General features: G+C 44.2%; 1 protein-coding gene across 1 annotated transcript in view; it reads right to left on the bottom strand.

The window, feature by feature from the left end:
• The window catches only part of BNIP1 (BCL2 interacting protein 1), a 40,625-nt gene extending 29,212 nt beyond the window's left edge, over positions 1–11,413 (bottom strand). Inside the window, exons 1-3 of the mRNA XM_073620599.1 lie at positions 11,263–11,413; positions 7,898–7,990; positions 6,270–6,361 (exon numbers count right to left, since the gene is read on the bottom strand). Coding sequence (XP_073476700.1) covers positions 6,270–6,361; positions 7,898–7,990; positions 11,263–11,397 — 320 coding nt within the window. The 5' untranslated portion in view covers positions 11,398–11,413. The remainder of the gene's footprint in view (positions 1–6,269; positions 6,362–7,897; positions 7,991–11,262) is intronic.
• Between the last annotated feature and the right edge of the window lie 8,336 nt (positions 11,414–19,749).

Here is a 19,749-nt window from a genome sequence, read left to right as displayed (position 1 = left end):
GAATTTAGTGACATGTATAAAACTTCTGTTATTGCTTCCCGAGACCATATCATACAGCTTAAAATTTTCCATCAGACCCACCTTACTCCAGCTAGACTACATAGGATGGGACTCTTGCCCTCGGCTATCTGTTTCCGTGGCTGTGGCCAGGAGGCCTACTTCCTACACTGCTTCTGGTCGTGACCGATAGTTCGGGACTTCTGGGAAGTGGGTGCTTCTATCTCGACAGTGATGGGCCTCCCCAACATAATTCAACCCAAAAATTGCCTGTTGGGCGTTTTTGGTGACTTACACATACCACCCCATGCTAAGAGACTGCTCCGCATACTTTATTTTTATGTTAAAAAGTCTACCTTACTGTCCTGGAAGGGTGCACAGACCTCTCTGAAATCCCTCTGGTTAAAACTTATTAATGATTCTATTCCATTGTATAAACTGACTTTTGAAATCCGGAAACGGAATAAAACTTTTCATAAAATTTGGGGTAAATGGTTGGCTAGTCAGTTAACCCTTTCTCCACCCTGATTTTTATGTACTTGATTGACCATTGATGGGCCGTGCCCCAGAAATTTTTGATACCTGGTCCTTTACTACTGTTATGCCATATCAGTATGTCTATATCCCTTATTATTATAATTATCTCAAGCCCTTTGCAATGATTTCTGTTTATTTCTATATGCTAAAATAGGTTGTATTTCGGCTCCTATTTCTGTATGATCAGATTGCCAGATGCTTTTGTTTTTTGTTTTCTTTTCTTCTGTATGTTTTTTTTGTGTTCGTTGGTTTGTTTTAAACCTAAACCTAATAAAAGATATCTTTAAAAAAAAAAAAGAAATTAAAAAAAAAAAAAAAAAGAAGAAGGATGGGGCAGCCATAAGACCATACAACAGAACAAAATATTAGAGCGCATACATGCAAAAAAGACATTTACCTCCTGCAAGGCTATTTAAATCACCTAAACATTTTCAAAAAATATGGGGATTTGGTCACACCATATTGCTATATGGTGCTTAAGCCCACTTACTGCGACAAAGTACCCCATAGTTAGTGGGTCCTATGCAAACTCTATAAGGACACCCAAATGTACTCTCTTGACACACACACAATCAAGCAACCTTGCCTCTTTCCAGGGCAAGGTAAAGAAAGCTATCTGCAAGCTTTATATAACTTAGGTTTGTGTGCTAATGAGGCAATTGAAAACACATGCACAGTCCATGAAACACACAAAACGCAAGTTCACCCAATGTAGAGACTGAACTTCAAAGTGGGTACACCTTTTAAGGATGTCCTTAAATTACTAACCCAAAAAACACACTCTCTGAGCATGCACAGAAACATCCAAGTGCTGTTCACATACACAAAGCACCAAAAAAAAAAAAAACAAAGTCCCTGAGCATGCCCAGACAAACCCAAATGCAGCTAGCACAAAATAAGCCACCCCCTGTCCAAAATTAAGCACATCATCCAGCAGGCTACAAAATTACAGATGGGACAAACACCCCCCGGTTCAGGGGGCAAATGACCTAACATGGGCAAAAGTTATTCAACAAATACCATTGCAGTCTATGGGAACTGACTTGTTAATTTTGCTAGTCCCCACATGGCTGGCTTATATTCTAGTTATTGGCCTTAAAATGGGTATGGGGGCCCAGGTCCCACCCTGAGGGACATATATCAATGTCACCAATTTGGACAATGCCAAAAACGAAAAAAAGAGAAGTGCCTTTAAAAATGCAAAATTGCTTAAAAGCTAGTAACTTGAGGGGGGGCCTTACTCTGCCTGTAAAGTGGTGCATCTGTAGCATGTATCCAAAATGCTGCTTCAAAGATGTACGGCTTTAGAGAAAACTTACAAATCTACATTGCAGCTGCAAGATTTTAACCAAAAACAAAAAAATACCACCCCCCATACATACAAGGCCATTTGTGTCTGTTAAGGCTTAAAATGAGAACCCCCACATGAAAAATACCACCCCAAACTAAAAAAATATTGTGCCCCTCCCACACACAGCAAGCCAGCCCATGAAAGGGGGGTGGATGCTTAGGGGTAGGTGGGGCTCGGGCACCCCAAAAGTCAATCACCTTGTTTCCATATTTAGGGAGACGAGGGCCTCTTCCACACAACCCTAGGCTGGGGTTGTGGGGGGGCTGCAGACAGGGGGCTTTACGGAATGTGGAAAGCCCCTTTAAACTAGTGGGTATAAGGTGCTTTGTGGTTGGCACTGGGCTGAGCCCAACATGCCCCAAAGGCAACCAGCTATGTTGAGTGCATGTGGCCTTGGGGTGGGGCGATCGCTCTTCTTGCCCCTTTCCTAGCTGGCCCTGTTGTATGCTCTGAAAAAGGATGTGGTTTGGATTGGTGAAGGCAGCTCACAGCCTTTGGAGAATAGAGTGGAGTGTGGAGTTCCCCTTTAAAAGCAAAATTTAGCCCAAGGAAATCAATTGCATTAGAGGGGAAAGGTTAAATGTCCTTTTAGGAGGAGCTAGAGGAGCGAGAGTCATTTTACACAATTTTAACAAGGTGCATGTCAAATGTTGGCAACGTAACATGCTAACATGACCTGTGTGCAAATCTCCTTAAAAAAAACGGTGAACCAGCGTATAAAAAAAAAAATTGACAAGTTTAGAGGTGCGCCTGTTCAACCCACGTAATTGCATGTACGTTCCTTAACATTTACTAAGATTTTGGCCGCGCAGTGAACAAACGCATGTGAACAAGTGCAACAGCCGCTTGCGCACTGCTTACATTGATCTCACGCAGTTCTAAACGGGCACAGCAGGCTTTCTCTGAAATAGTTACTTTCTCATTCTATTATGGGCATATTTGTTACTTGGGCAGTTGTTACTAATTTTCCTCACATCACCCCAGAATATTGGCACCTCCATCTTCTGTCAATATTGATTTGGAGATGCCGTGCGCCATGTCCATAGTGGTGCACAGATTACATTCTCCAGTGCACCGAGATCGCTATAGTAAATGGGGGATTCACGCTCTGTTACCGGCGCACCATTTCCTAAATATGAAAATATGTGTTGCGCCTCGCCGTGCGCCTCTACTGATGGTGCATGGCTTTCGTAAATCACCCCCAGTGTGTGTTCTTTAAAGCGAGGTCTAATGCCCCGTACACACGGTCGGATTTTCCGATTGAAAAAGTGTGATAGGACCTTGTTGTCAGAAATTCCGACCGTGTGTAGGCTCCATCACACATTTTCCATCGTATTTTCCGACACACAAAGTTTGAGAGCAGGCTATAAAATTTTCCGATAACAAAATCCGTTGTCGGAATTTCCGATCGTGTGTACTCAAATCCGACGCACAAAGTGCCACGCATGCTCAGAATAAAGAGATGAAAGCTATTGGTTACTGCCCCGTTTATAGTCCCGACGTACGTGTTTTACGTCACCGCGTTCAGAACGATCGGATTTTCCGACAACTTTGTGTGACCGTGTGTATGCAAGACAAGTTTGAGCCAACATCCGTCGGAAAAAATCCTAGGATTTTGTTGTCGGAATGTCCGATCAATGTCCGACCGTGTGTACGGGGCATAAGAGAACAGAAAGCAGCCAAAATCTGTTTTTTAGACTTTGGAGATAAACCTTTTTCAGAAGGCTAGGTGACAAAGAGGCAGATCTTTAAAACATTTGTTGCGGTTTGCTTTCACTTTTATAATTACACATGGTAGCCAATTGCATTTCAGGTTCATTTGATCAGATAATGTAGGTTACTGCATTCCTGTCTTGCTCTTGCCCTTCCTAACCAATGAAACCACAACGCTCCTAACCCACTCCCTGGTCATCTCTCGCCTTGATTACTGCAACTCCCTCTTCATTGGCTTACCTTTAAATAGGCTATCCCCCTTCAGTCTATCATGAATGCTAGAAATAGAAGAAAATGGCTGCACCCCAAAATGAAGAAAGTCCATTTATTGAAAGTAGTAAGGTGTAAAATCACACATCACAGGTACATCAGCTGGTGACAATGGTTGACGCGTTTCACAGTTAACTGTGCTTACTCTTAAACTCATTATGAGTAAGCACAGTTAACTGTGTGAAACGCGTCAACCATTGTCACCAGCTGATGAACCTGTGATGTGTGATTTTACACCTTACTATTTTCAATAAATGGACTTTCTTAATTTTGGGGTGCAGCCATTTTCTTCTATTTCTGGCTTATTACGGCAGATGAGCCGGGGCGTGTACCCATATGAGGGGATCCACCTCACCTAGCCACACCTGGACCTACTCTCCTGGAACGATTTCCTTCTTTGTATTTCCATCATAAATGCTGCTGCCAGACTAATCCACCTTAACCAACTATTCAGTGCCTGTTACCCCTCTCTGCAAATCCCACCATTGGCTTCCACTCACCCAACAAATAAAATTCAAAATACTAACAATAACTTACAAAGCCATCCACATCTTGGCCCCCAGCTACATCACCAGTCTAGTCTCAAAATACCAACCAAATCGTTCTCTTCGTTCCTCCCAAGACCTCTGGCTCTTTAGTTCCCTTGTCATCTCCTCCCATACTCGCCTCCAGGATTTCTCCCGAGCCTCTCCCATGCTCTGGAATTCCCTACCCTAATCTGTCCAACTATCTCAAACTCTGTCCACTTTTAGGCAATCCCTGAAAACTTTTCTCTTCAGAGAAGCCTATCCTGCCCTCACCTAACAATTATACTTTTATTTTCTTCATCAGCTCATCCCCCACAGGTATTACTTTTTGTATCACTTGACCCCCCCTCTTAGATGGTAAGCTCTAACAAGCAGGGCCCTCCGATTCCTCCTGTATTGAAACTGTACTGTTTGCCATGACGCAAAACTGTTGGCGCTATAAAAATCCTGTATAATAATAATACTGAAAATGCCTTCTTGTGTGTTGGCAAATGAAAAAGACAGACAATATGAAAATATTGGTAGGACAAGACAATAACACTGACCCCAACAGATCAGGACACATAAGTTACGTAGACAGTTTGGTATACCTCCAAAATACAGAAAGGAAGAATAACAAACTATAGTGCAAATAGAGTTATATGTAGAAACTTCAGCATGGTAGGCAGTGAGCGGTATATGCGATCCAAGAACAACAAAGAACACAAGACTTTGCTGCACGTGGAGTATGATTAAAGGAGTTGTAAAGGCAGAAGGTTTTTTATCTTAAGACCTTCTGTTTGTAGCAGCAACCCCAGTACTCCCTAATTACCTACCTGACCCCTTTCTCACTCCAGCAATGTCCATGATCCCCTCAGCCATCCAGTTCACTCCTCCTGATTGGCTGTGACAGAGCAGCGGCGCTATTGGCTCCCGCGGCTGTCAAAGTCAGTCAGCCAATCAGGGGAGAGAGGGGGCAGGGCCAGGTTGGGGCTCTGTGTCTGAATGGATACACGGAGCTGTGACTCAGCTTGGGTGACCCCTGTAGCAAGCTGTTGGCTGAGGGGCACTCAAAGGAGGGAGAGACTAGGAGCAGCAAAGAGGGACCCGAGAATAGGAGGATCTGGGCTGCTCTGTGCAAAACCAACTACACAGACCTGGTATGACATGTTTGTTATTTAAAAAAAAAAAAAAAAAAAAAAAAAAAAAAAGAGCCTTTACAATCACTTTAAGTGATGTAATAATCAAACTACACCAACACTAATGTAGTTGGAGACCATTTTTACATGTTCAGAAAACACGGCTTAGTAACTTCAGAATTAAGAATTATCCTAAATAAAAAAAGCTTTATCTAAATCCACACTTTCTTCAGCTTTGGATAGATCAGAGGAGTTTTGAAACCCTGTCAAGTACATGCTTAATAGATGCCAGATCTCAGAATGTCAAATCTATGCCCTTTGCTAATGTCCATCTCATCTGTCAAGCGAAATCATTTTGGGGAGGCTGTATGTCCCACACAACAAGGCACCCAATCCATGAGAGATTTTACTGCTGTGTAACTACTGGGCAGATCTGATCTCCTTATTTGTCCCAAGGATCATTGTCACCAAGACAGAAAATGACAGGAGATGCAAAACTTTACAGTTGTCACCAGGAGGTGAGTGGCAATTTTCCATTGGGTACACCTTTTCTGAGGGCAAATGTGTAAAAGGGGATTATCGCCTCATGTTAGATTTCTTCACTTTTCTTGTTCTCCAAATGACAGAAAATCTGCACAATGGAATACAAATAGCAAAAAAACAAAAAACAAAAAACTGATGGATTTTCTCCATTCCCTGTTTAAATAGGTTTTGGGTTCAGATACACTTTAGCTAAATCTTTGTTGCAATACCCACCTGAGCATCTGTTTTTTGTGGCATTCCATCTCTTTTAGCAAAGTTTGCTTGTCCGACTCCTTGTCTTGTTCTTTGGCCATCTGCTCCAGGTCCTTTCAGGTAAAACATATTAGACACATTAAATCTGAAAATCTGGACCACGGGTAGGTAGAAAAAAAAAAAAAAAAAAAAGATTATTGCAGCTCTGTATTCATTAATTCCCCCCTAAATATTTTTTATTGAAAGCAGTGTGTGTAAAGCCACTAAGCCAGCCATAGGTGGAGTGATTTTCTTTCCTGCAACTGGAATCCCCCCCTCCACCGTGCCACTGTGTTCTCCCTGCGGGGGGGGGGGCAGAGAGAGACAGACACCCCTGTCGGCAGAACACAGTGATTACTGCTAGCGGCTTTAATGGTCGGTAACAATAATCACATGTACAAGCTGACAGGCTGGCTTGTACCCAAGTTGACAGATCACAAGCCAGCCTGTTTATTCAGCCTGCCCATACATGGTTTGAATCTCTGCCAGTCCCTGCTGAACCAGCTGAGATTCACACCCTCTAATGGCTGGCTTTACTAAACGTGATTTGATTTCATCAGCCTTCAGTCATCTGTACATCAAGAAACAGTCAAATTGGAAGATGGTAAAAGAGCACTGGGAGACAATTAGGTGTGCTGCATGCAGATAAGGAAATAATGATAGGAAGAGACAGCAAAGAGATATTCTCAGTCTCCTGCTGCTCTATAAAGTGGTTGTAAAACGCGTCTGGTAGAAAAAAAAAAAACACCACCTGTAAGGCAACAGTATAATGTGCTAGTATGTATCGCATACTAGCACATTATGGAATACTTACCTTAGAATGAAGACCTCCTGCGGTGTGCTGTCACTGACATTTTTCCCCAGGCTTTCTTCCAGGTTCGCACGCTTCGGCTGTGTGATGGGCCGGAGCCACGCTGATGTCACTCCCACGCATGCGCATGGGAGCCCTCGGTTTCGGCACAAAGCTCTGCAGTTCCAGCATGGTATGCCGGCCCTTCAGAGCGAATGCTCCGGTGATGTCACTGGCTGCATATCTCCTAAATGGTGCACGTTTAGAAGATATTCATTTTACCTGCAGGTAAGCCTTATTATAGGCTTACCTGTAGGTAAAAAAAAATAAATAAATCACAAAGCGGGCTTTACTACTGCCTTAACTAAAATCAAGTTACTTTAGGACTCGTTCATATGGCTGTTTAATGGTGGTACACCGCCCAGATCATAGTTTTTCTTACAATAGGTCCGGTCAGTGGGTTTATGTTCAGCTGCGGCTGTTCGGTGTGTACAAATCAAAGTCAGGCTGACACTATCTGCAGCTGCTCATATGTAATCACACATAGATGCGATTTTCTGCGATTAGGGACATATGAGCAACCCTGGATGCAAGCTGCATACAAAGCCACTCATCTCTCTCTAGATGTCTGTCTCTTTGAGCGATTTCATGTGAACAGCTGCTGACAATGCCAGCTCGTCAATGATTTCTACAGGCTGCAGATCAACTTAAACCCCTGACTGTACCCACTGCAGAAAAAAGCCAATCCTTGTAGTGTAGAGCAATGGATGGCTATGTGAATGTACCCCAATATAAATCCCCATTTGTAGTCTCCTCTTACCTGTATCCTCAGTCTCAGGAGCTGGAACTTTTCTTTTACTTGAGCATTGAGGTCATTTAGTGCGCTGATTGGTCCCATGCATTCCCTGATATCCTGTAAACAGAAGAGAAAATTAATTACTCCTGTGCTGATGTACACTACCCTAAAGCAGTGTGTGTGTGTATATATATATATATTTTTTTTTTTTTTTGCAATAACTGTAAAAAACTTAATTTCACAGTTGTATCAGTATTGGATATCTATACAATGTATGTATATACATCTGTTTCTTAAAGGGAAAAAGAAATGTAACCTTGCAGTGGGTCCCCCTCTATACTACAAGGGTTAACTGGTTGTTTTGCCTAGGGGATGATAAATAAGAGAATATTCTTACGGTATTCCTGTCTCCCGGAGCATTCCACCATGATGCAAGACCGGTCCCCTGAATCCCCAGTCCTGAAACCTGAAATAACACTGGCAGGGACTTATGGCACTACGTCATGCCTAGTAGAATCCAAGCTGGGCAGCTTCTTTCTGATTGGATATATATTTTTTACCTTTTGGGTTTTAATGTTAAAATAGAGTTATGCTATAATGTTCTCTCTCTCTGGGTCTATTTCATTTCTGCGTTATACTGAGATGTAGATCCATTGTTCCTGGTTGGCGATGCAGCAGTAATTTGAAGCCTGGTTGACCTATCTTAAAGAGGTTGAAAACGTGATAAAAACCAAAAAAAACAAACTGTGAGACAAAAGGCATGAGCTAGTATGCATCGCATACTATCTGATTATGATATACTTACTTTACTATAAAATGCTTATCTTGGAAGGAAGCCCTGCAGCGGCGCCTGCACACCGTTGAGACAGCTGACATCTTCCCCGGTGTTTCTTTTGGGCTCACAGGCTCCGGAGCTGTGATTGACCTGAGCCGCGATAATGTCACTCCCACAAATGCGCGTGGGAGTCACCGGTCATGGCACAGGGCCCTGAAGAAATAGCACCGGCAGGTGTTCCTTCAGAGCGCATTCGCCGATGACGGCGGCGTATATGGTAAATATCTCCTGAACGGTACAAGTTTAGGAGATATTTACAGTACCTGCAGGTAAGCCTTATTATAGGCCTACCTGTAGGTACAATTAAACAAAAAGACTTTACTTCCTCTTTTATACTTAGGGGGTCCATGTCAGCGGGTGAGTGCATACCCTGGTGGGGCACAGATGGTGAACTGGAGTGGAGTATTTGTGGATGCAAGGAGCACTTTTTGAAGTCATTTTCCAAGGCGTATCCCTTAATATCATGCGCACGAAACGTGGCGGGAAGGGCCTACATGCTGATGTCACGCCACAGTGCCCATGTGCTCGAAGCGGCGGCTGCCATTTTCCCTGCTTTCTGGAAGCAAGCATACATGCTGCCCATGGGATAAACTGAAGATGACTAACTTATGATCGTTTTAATGATCGTACATCTCATTTCTGGTAAGTGCATAGTTTAGGTGTAGGTTCACTGGTGCAGACATTCATTATTATTAGGTGTTATCTGGTGGATATCATTCTTTGCCTGATACTCTTTGGTGAGCTCATAGTACACCTATAGATTACATACTGGATGGACTTTTCACATTTTAAGGACTTTTCTTACAGTTGCATATAACCTTATTTCACCACCGCTTGGATAACTTTATTGAACTTATTGTTGTATATATTTAATTTGTAACTTTTTAAGCGCTGCACATTTATTATTTGGATTTTCATAAGCATAGAGACAGCTGCAGTCACCATTGGGCCTTTGTATATGTTTGATGGACTTTTATGCACTTTATTGACTTACTTTTTACACTTTAATAATATTTGATGCACTTTACTTGCACTGGCAGCACTTTGTATGAATTATATGTATTGATTTTCTGCACACATTGTACACAGAAAGGGTAAATGCAACTTCTGGAATAAACATGTGGAAAAATGACCTGCATTTAAGAAGAGACGATTGCCCCTGGGCAAGCAGTTTACATCATCGGTCCCTGGCCACAGATAATCATTCTAGGTGCAATTACATCTGAACAGCAGTGTGGGTGCAGACAGCATGCCTTTGCTTTGTACAGGGTAAGTGGCCCCAACTTTCCACATCCAGCCGCAGGAATTAGCTGGATTCTGTTGGCAGCAGTGTGAATGAGGACTCGGAGAAGAGGTAACCGGTGATGGGCTGCACAGATGGAGGGAGCCTGCTTTAGGCCCCTTTCACACTTGTGTGACCTGAAGCAATGCCTGTGTAATCTTGAGGTCTATGGACCTCAAGTCGCATTAAACATACCTCTCAACTTTTTGAGATGAGGGACACCTATCAACAAAAGTATGCAGGCATAGGAAACACCCCTTGCCACGCCCTGTTAAAGGAGAATTGTACAAAAATAAAAAAAACAAGATTGGTTACACCCACAAGTGCTTTTTTTTACCACTTCTATTCATTTCTATTGGCTTTTGGAATTTACAAATGCAGCAATTTAGAAATCAGATGAAAGGTTTAGTGCTGGGAAATACTTTTTGATAGATAAAAAGTGCATTTTATATACATCTATATAGATCAGACCAAAATGAGGGACAAATGAGGAGGAATGAGGGACAGAGGGACATTGCTGCACATCAGGGACAGTCCCTCCAAATCAGGGACAGTTGGGAGCTATGCATTAAAGTCAGACCAAAGTAGTGTAGAGACTACTTTGAAGTCGCAGAGATATGAAAGGTACTCGTTGGAAGTCATGGAACGCGACTTTTCAGAGTCGCACAAGTGTGAAAGGGGCCTTAGTGAGGAAAAAGGTGAGTATTCTCGCCTAGCCCTCTACTAGGGATGAGTTCAGGTCGGAACCCGCCTGGGCTGTCTCACTAGGAAGCTGTCACTGCAGACAACCAATCACAGGCGGTGGAGGCATCTCCCACACATAGACACATCCTTTGTGTACATGCAGCTGTGGGGCCGCTTATGATTGGCTGTCTGATTTGACAGCTTCCTGGCGGGATAGCTCAAGCGCGTTTGGACCCGCCTGAGCTCAGCATTTAACCCTGGCAGTGCAGGGGGTGTGCTATAAGGGTATTTTATAGGTAATTCCCAGAGATCGTCAAAATCATAGGAACAATGTGTTAGTGGATGATAGGTGTTTTCTGCCCCCAACCCCCTCCTGACAGATCTGCTGTCACATGATTACAAGTCAGCTGATCACTAGGCAGTTCTGAGGAATACATTCCCGTACAGATTCTGTATTAGAATTGCCGTCATGTTTACATCACGATCTGACGTGCTCAGGATCCATCCATTCATTTGTATGAGGAACTGTCAGCACCCACAGATCACCCCCCTCTTCCCTGTACACTGACTCCCCGGCCATTCATGTACCTGGATCAGCGCTTTGATCTCCAGGTCATACTTGACGATCTCCTGGTGACAGATCTCTACGTGGACATCCCGGGAAGACGCCATGTCTCCTGTACGGACTCCGGAGAGGGACAAATCCCGTGCACGCCGCATCATGCCTGCCTCTGCTGCCACCTACAGGTTACATGGAGGATACACCGTAGCACGACACCTGCCTCTGCCGCCACCTGCAGGTTACATAGAGGAACTACAGGCCAGACTCCCAGCTGGAAATAATGCGGTGTTTCGTCAATTTATGCGACCCGTCAGATTTTGTAACGGAAGTGACGTTTCATCACCGCCATCTTGCTACACCCTGTACTCCTTCACAGTAAGGATACAGTGAGAAGGCGGTGTATTGTCACATATGGCAACCCATCACATCTGGCTACCCACTGGAGTGCACATGCGCGACGCCGCCATATGCGTTCCAACACTTTTACGCAGGGCTTTTTTTTCTCAGAGAATAGGTGCAAGAACTCCCCCCTTCTCTCCGCCCCCTACCCACCTCCAAGCACCGTCGCTTGATTCAACCCCCTACTAGAGTTGCCACCTCATCCCTTTAAATCCAAACACATATAAATTACACAGGTTCTGTGGCTGATTAAGGTAGTGATTAAATTCACTTGTTACCTTATCTGCATTTAATTAGCCTCAGAACCTGTGTAATTCATATGTGTTCGGTTTAATGGGATGAGGTGGAAACCCTACCCCCTGCCCACCTCCCAGTACTGCCCCAAGTATCATTTCCTAAATAATTTGTATGGAATTTGTTCTTGTCTAATAACAAGAAAAGCAGTAAAATAGATGCACTGGAGCCAGCAACAATAGACCCCACCCCAGTAATAATAGATCCTCCCAAGCAACAATAGATTCCCCTCCCACCAATAATAGACCCACCCCAACAACAATAGCTCCTCCCAAGCAACAAAAATTCCCCTCCCAGCAATAATAGATCCCTCACACAACAATAGACTACCCCACTCCAGTAACAATAGTTCCCCCCCCCCGGCAACAATAGTTCTCCACACAGAAACAATGGACCATCCACAACAAAATACCACCCTCAGCAACAAAAGATTCACCCCAGCAACATTAGGCCCCGCCCCCTCCAGCAGCATCAACAGATCTCCCAGTAGTCAATATTAATAGACCCTCCAGTAGCCAGCAACAATAGACCTCTCACTCAACAGTAGATCCCTACAAGCACCATAAGAACCCCCCCCCCCCAGCACCAACAGATCCCCCACAAGCAAAAATAATAGACCCTCACACAAAAACAGACCCCCACCAGTGACCATAAAACCCCCAGCAGACAGCATTAATAGACCCTCCAGCACATCCCTTGCTATTACATATATTTGGTGCTGGAAGATGTTCCCCCCACGTTCGCGCTGAAAAAAGCCCTGCTTTTACGACAAAACAGCACACTAAAAACGCCAGATAGTGTGACGGAACTGACGTTGAACTGCGCTTGCGCAGTTATTATGCGGCTCCACCCCTAAGTCCAGGTTCAAGCCCCACCATCCAAGTGGACATAGAGTTAGATTACAATTATTCAGAGCAAAGCGAGGCCGTGCTCGAAGGGGTCCTGTTGCAAAGTGCTGTCTTACAATCAATAATTATACAGAAGGAGAGCTTTTCTGTGACATTATCTAAGGGTTTCACTCCTCCGTATTGTCGTAAAAACTTTTGGAACACATATCAGCAAGTTACACATGCGCAGTGCGAAATTTCTCAGCGGAGTGTCACTTCCATAGCCAAATGTGATGGGTCGCCATATGTGACGAAACAGCGGTGTTCTATCAGACAGTCGCTACCCATCACAAAACCGCTGTTCCGTTGTTTCATCAGATTAGGGGACCCGTCAGAATTGGTAACGGAAGTGACGTTCTGTTGCCGCCATCTTGCTACACCCCGCACTCCTCCACAGTAAGGATACACTGAGAAGGGGGTAAGTGGACATCTTGTTACACCCACCGTAGTTTTGCATTTCACAGTTATTTTTAACAGGAAATGGAGCATAATTGGTGAAATAGAGTATTTGGAAATCCAAATCCTCGTGGCCATCTTGATACACCTGCACTGGTCTGCAGTAAGCCTAGAGTTAGAATTCTGCAAGCGGACATCTTTATACACCCACCAGAGTCTTGCTTTTCACAGTTATTCTTAACAGTAAACTCCGCTTATATAGCGAAATGCAGTATTTAGACGTGCGTAACACTGTTTTGATGTTAAATTTTAAAAGTAGCGGCAAGCCTGCTGATCTCACAGGTTTGCTGATGTGACCGAACACTGCAGCTTTTAAAAGTAAACATCAAAACAGTGTTACGGACTTCTAAATACTGCATTTCACTATATTAGCTGAGTTTCCTGTGAAAAGCAAGACTCCGATGTGTGTATAAGGATGTCCACTTGCCAAATTCTAACTCCAGGCTTACTGGGAACGAGCGCGGGTGTACCAAGATGTCCGCAAGGCAACGTCACTCCGGCTGCGCATGCGCAGTAGGCCGGAGAGCTGCTTTGTGATGGGTAGTGGGTATCTGATAGAACAGCAGCAAGCGGACATCTTGTTACACCCACCGGAGTCCTGCATTTCACAGGGCGTGTTCTATGTCTACATACTTTTACTAATAGGTGTCCCTCATTCCCATCTCAAAAAGTTGGGAGGTATGATCATGCAATAGTTCTTAAAGTGGAGTTCCACTCAAAAGTGGAACTTCAGCTTATTTGTCTCCCCCCCCCCCCCCCCCTCGGTACCTTTCAGGGGGGAAAGGGTACCTGTTTTTGACAGGTACCCTTCCCCACTTTTGGGAGATGCCATTGGCTGAGAGCGCCGATTAGATGCGTGTCGGATGCTGGTTTTCCAGCATGCTCGTTTAACAGAAGCCAGTTGTGAGACCAGCTTCTGTAGAACAGACAGCTGTACACACGGGCCAAAAGTCAGCTGATTTTGAGCATGTATGTACAAGGCTTTAAACGTGAGCTCTGGTGACAGAATTATTGCTCTCACTGTGATGTTTTTAGTGATACCCAACATGGGTAGTGCAATCTCTGTTTACATAGGTGTGCTAGACCTACATTTGCATTTGCATGTGAGCACAGTGGATGGGGGTGGTTTCAAATCTTTTTTCATTTTATTTTATTTTGTTACACTTTTTTCACTTAACTTTATTGCAAAAAGAGGAGAACAGGCCCTTTGTGATAGCTTTGTGCAGTGGCACTGTTTATTGAGACATCCGGGATCTATTAGACCCCTGGCGTCTCCCCTGCCCTTCACACATGAAATTGTAATCATTTTTTTCACACAAATAGAGCTTTCTTTTGGTTTTATTTAATCACCACTGTTTTTTTTTTTTTGTTTTTTTTTTTTTGGCTAATAACAAAAGAAGACCAAAAACTTTGAAAAAAAAAAAAGTTTTTCTTAGTTCGTCAGAAAGTTCTGTAAGTAAGTAATTTTTCTCCTTCACTGATGTGCGCTGATGAGGTGGCACCGATAAGGCGGCACTAATATGCCACACTGATGGGCACTGACTGGCATCACTTGCTGGGCACTGTTAGGGCTGCACTGTTACCTGTTAGACAAGTCAATAAATTTATTTCGTTTCGTTTCGTTCCGTATTAGAATTAATTTGTATTTCGTAATTCGTGTCCAAAATTCCATTTTAAATTTGTACGAAATACGAATTCTCGTTAGGTTTGTTAACTTTTCTTAACAATTACGAATGTTCGTTATGATGAATTTATCATTATGAGGGGCTCCCACCATCCCTGTGCTGTGCTGACTTCCTGGGTTTTTAACTTTCAGGTTCGTTAACTTTTCGTAACAATTACGAATGTTCGTTAGGAATTTGGATCTGAAATTCGTAAACAAAATTTCGGATTTCGTACAAAATTCGGAAACATAGCAATTCGTGTTTCGGATCCTCCCGAATGTACGAATTTACGGAAATTCGTACAAATTTTCGATTCGTACGAAACTAATCCAACATGTCTAACATGTCTAATCCCTGTCAGTGTGAGGCGAGGGGAGACGATAAACGGCACTTCCGCATTTCCATGTGATCAGCTGTGATCGGACACAGTGTCATCGGCTCTTTACTAAAATCGGGGTTGCGCCGTATCCTGGGGGCATGACACTCCTCCCTGGGGGTGCGCGAGAGCGGTTACACTGGTGCATCATCATATGACGTTGTCCCAGAACGAGAGGGGATCCCGCCGTCATTTCCCTTTAGGCGGGCGGGAGGTGGTTAAAGTATCTGCTCAACACAGATCGGTTTGATTAGATGCTTCTCTGGCTGTTCTGTTGTGGGCAGGTTGCCTATGTTTTTTTAGCTAAGTAGTTGGCTGGCCTAGGCTGAGGAAGGGGTTAATGTGCTGCAGCTCTGTTCCTGTTTTTGGACCCAGCCTATCCACCCTGTAATATAAATAAGGGGGAGGTCCAGGTTCCGGAGGCTTTTTCAGCCCACGGAAGAAGAAAGGCCGTGAACGCTGCAGAGTCCAAAGGAGGGCTGTTGCGCCTTGCAGAGTCTCCAGTCCCTGGAGAACACCAAGTATGGACTACTACCTTGTGGAGGCAGCCAAATAGAGATAGTTAGGGATGTTCAATTTCATATGCACACGTTGAACTGTATTATGAATATGCTTTAAGTAAAAGTTGCATCAACCATCCTGAGCCTGGTCTGAAGTCATTTAAAGGGGTGGATGATGGTTCCTGGAATATGAAAGAACTAAAGTCAGTAAAGCACACAAGGGGTATGAAGTAAAGCCAATACTACAGGGTTAACTCACCTCCCCCACCTTCACTTGGATCTATGGTTTGCAACAAGGAGCCATCTATATCGGCCTCCCCCAAGGAACCCGGGGTCGAGCCGCCGACCACAAAGCCTGCCTCAGGAGAGCTGCGCAAGGGATTCAGCCTCACCACTTGCCTGTGCTCAGGATCCTTCAGTACAAGCAGTAGCCACACTGCTTGAGCCTTTTGCATTGACTCTACTTACCGAAGATATACCAGACAGCATCAACCCTTCACTGTTGGGCTCACCCCTTCCTGAATTTTTGGAGCAAGTCTACCTGCAGCCTTGCATGTCATCTACCGCTGCTGCCCCCATACTGGATGAGCCGCTAAGACCAGGTACCACCTCCCAAGAGAAATACGTACAGGTATCTTGGGGGGTTCTAGAGTAGTGAAGTAGAACCACTGTCCTTGCCCAAGTTCTTACCGGTTCTACCACTGGCTTCAGAGGAACGCCTGGAGTAGTCTATCCCCAGGTCCCTGAATAAATGGTTCCAGACTCTGTCTCGCTGCCCTGCGTATTCATATCTCCCGCAAGGGTCAGTCCCTCCCTGAGGAAAATTAACCAGACTCTCCCGTCTGCAGTGATACTTTGATGCTTATGTACTAAAGGAGTTTAGGTACACTTTCCCCCCCATGTGCCCAAGGCTCTGTTTTGGCTCAGCAGGACCATCTGGCAGAAGTTCCGGTTCCAGAACGAGTATATTGAAACCCAGTTCCCCTGGTTGTATCAGGACTGTAATATCGGTAGACATATCTACATCAACTCAGTTGAACTGGTGAAGCCCAGATATACATACCCAGTAGTCAACGAAGTAAAGGGCCTCCTTCCCGGACCCCGCATACTATGAGTAAAGATTCTGTTTTACCAGTTGCGGTTTGTTGTTGCACTGTTTTCTATGCCTTTGTAAGGGCGCTGCTATCGTTTTTATTTATTTGTACTGTTATTATTTATTGTGGGATAGTCGTAGCCGGACAGCTTACGAAAAGGGGAAGGCAAGGGTCTGCGAGTACCTGTGTATTGTCTTGTTGAGTATCTGTGTAGTGTATTGCTGAGTATCAGCGTCAGGAAGCTAGTTAGGTAATTTGGACAGGGTATAATCCCCAATCCTCATTAAATTGGTAGGTACGATGCGCGGCGGGTGTGGAGCTACGTCTCGGTGTACATCTTGGAGCATGTATGCGTTCCTTGGTCATCTGATCGAGGGTGAATACTGCTGTGCAAAATGTAAGCACATTGTTTGCCTGGAAGCCCGGGATCTGAACCTAGGGAAGCAACTGTCACCACTGAGAAGACTCTCCATACTAAAGGAGAGCCAGGAACGTACCTGGCAGGGGCCAACACAGAGGCGGGAGGAGACAAAGGTGCAGGCACCAGAAAAGGGTAGATGGGTGACAGTCAGGAAGGGAAGAGGGGGAAGTGCCAGGGAGGCCAATCCAGGGCTGGAGCATCCCAATAAGTACGCTCCATGAAGTGACATTGGTGAAACCAGTCAGGGACCAGCACTGCTGGAGCTGAGGGACTCTCCTAGCTGCCAGGGGAAGAACTCCTCCAGTGAGAGTGGCTGGGAAGCAAAGGGAAATGACCTCTAAGGTAGTATTCTCATGAATACTACCGGTACTTCGAGCCACACTAGAAAGGCAGATTAGCGAAGTAAACAAGTGGCTGAAGAACTGGTGTAGTAAGGAGGGTTTGGGTTCCTGGAGGACTGGGCCAACTTTTCAGTCAGTCACCAGTACTATAGAAGCGGTTTTTAAACTAGGCGAAGGGGGGTTCACAGGTAGAGATAGTCAGCGCGGAACATAGTCCAGAGGGTAGTATTGGGTCATTAGTGATAGGTTGACTAAAGCACATAAACCCAAGGTAAGTATAGTAACAAGTCCTAATTGCAATCTCAGAACACCCAATAAGAGGATAGTATGCGACTGGTCTAAACTACGTGGCATGTTCACCAATGCCAGGAGCCTGGTGGACAAGATGGGTGAACTAGAGATATTGTTGTACGAGGAGGATTTGGATTTTGTGGGAATTTCAGAGACCTTGTTCAACAGCTCTCTTGATTGGCTAGCAACCATTCAAGGGTATACCCTTTATCGCAGGGACAGAGAGGGTAAAAAAGGGGGAGAGGTTTGTCTCTATATCAAGAATAATGTACAAGTGAATGTGAGAAATGACATCACTAAGGGAGCTAGGGAGGAGGTGGAATCCTTATGGGTAGAGCTCCAAAGGGATTAAGCTAAGGGGAAAAAAATACTGGTAGTATGCTCTAGGCCCCCTAACTGAAGGAGGAGAGACAGAACTCCTATCACAATTTGGATTAGCAGCAAGGATGGGGAGTGTTATCATAATGGGGGATTTTAATTATCCAGACAGACTGGGTGGAGGGAACCACGCATTCGTCTAAGGCTCACCAGTTCCTAAATGTCTTGCAGGACAATTTCATGGGTCAGATGGTAGATGCGCCAACTAGAAATAAAGCGTTACTAGATCTACTGATTACCAATACAGACCCGATCACTGATGTGGAAATACGGGGCAATTTAGGAAACAGCGATCACAGGTAAATTGGCTTCAGTATAAATCACACAAATAGGAAACATAAGGGAAATACAAAGACACTGAATTTCAAAAGAGCCAACTTCCCTAAACTACGAACCTTTGCTAGAAGGCATAAATTGGGATAAAATCTTAGGAACAAAGAACACGGAGAAGAGATGGGTTCGCTTTAAGAGCATATTAAATAAGGGTATTAGCCAGTGCATCCCATTGGGTAATAAATTTAAAAGAGCGAACAAAAGTCCGGGATGGCTTAACTCCAATGTAAAAATGCATATAAAAGCAAAAGAGAAGGCATTCAAAAAATACAAGGTTGAGGGATCATCATCAGCGTTCAGACTTTAGAAAAAAATGCAACAAGAAATGTAAGGGTGCAATTAGGGCGGCTAGGATAGAACACTAAAGACACATAACGGAGGAGAGCAAAAAAAATTCCAAGAAATTCTTTAAGTATGTAAACAGTAAAAAAGGGAGGACAGACCATATTGGCCCCATAAAGAATGAGGAAGGCTATCTGGTTACAAAGGATGGGGAGATGGCGAAGGTATTGAATGTATTCTTCTCCTCAGTCTTCACGAGGGAATCAGGGGGCTTCAGTAACCAAAACAGCAGTGTTTATTCTTGTGACACATCACAGGAAGCATCCTCATGGCTAACAGAGTACATAATTAGAATTAGACTTGGAAAACTTAACATTAATAAATCACTGGGACCGGGTGGCTTGCACCCAAGGGTACCTGGGGAACTTAGTCAAGTAATTGCCAGACCATTGTTCCTAATTTTTACTGACAGTCTACTGACTAAAATGGTACCAGCGGATTGGAGAAAAGCCAATGTAGCACCAATATTTAAAAAGGGCCCCAAATACATCCCTGGGAATTACAGACCAGTTAGCCTAACATCAATAGTATGCAAGCTCTTGGAGGGAATGATAAGGGACTATATACAAGATTTTAGTAATGAAAAAACCAATCAACCTGCTATGAGGACGTGGGTTGCCATCTAGATAAAGGAAGGCCTGTAGACATGGCGTATCTGGATTTGGCAAAAGCATTTGACACAGTTCCCCATAAACGTTTACTGTACAAAATAAGGTCCGTTGGCATGGACCATAGGG

Source organism: Aquarana catesbeiana, linkage group LG03 (assembly GCF_042186555.1).
Source record: "Aquarana catesbeiana isolate 2022-GZ linkage group LG03, ASM4218655v1, whole genome shotgun sequence".
Classification (NCBI taxonomy): domain Eukaryota; kingdom Metazoa; phylum Chordata; class Amphibia; order Anura; family Ranidae; genus Aquarana; species Aquarana catesbeiana.
Note: the sequence above shows the minus strand (reverse complement) of the source record. Positions and strands in the feature narration are given on the sequence as shown.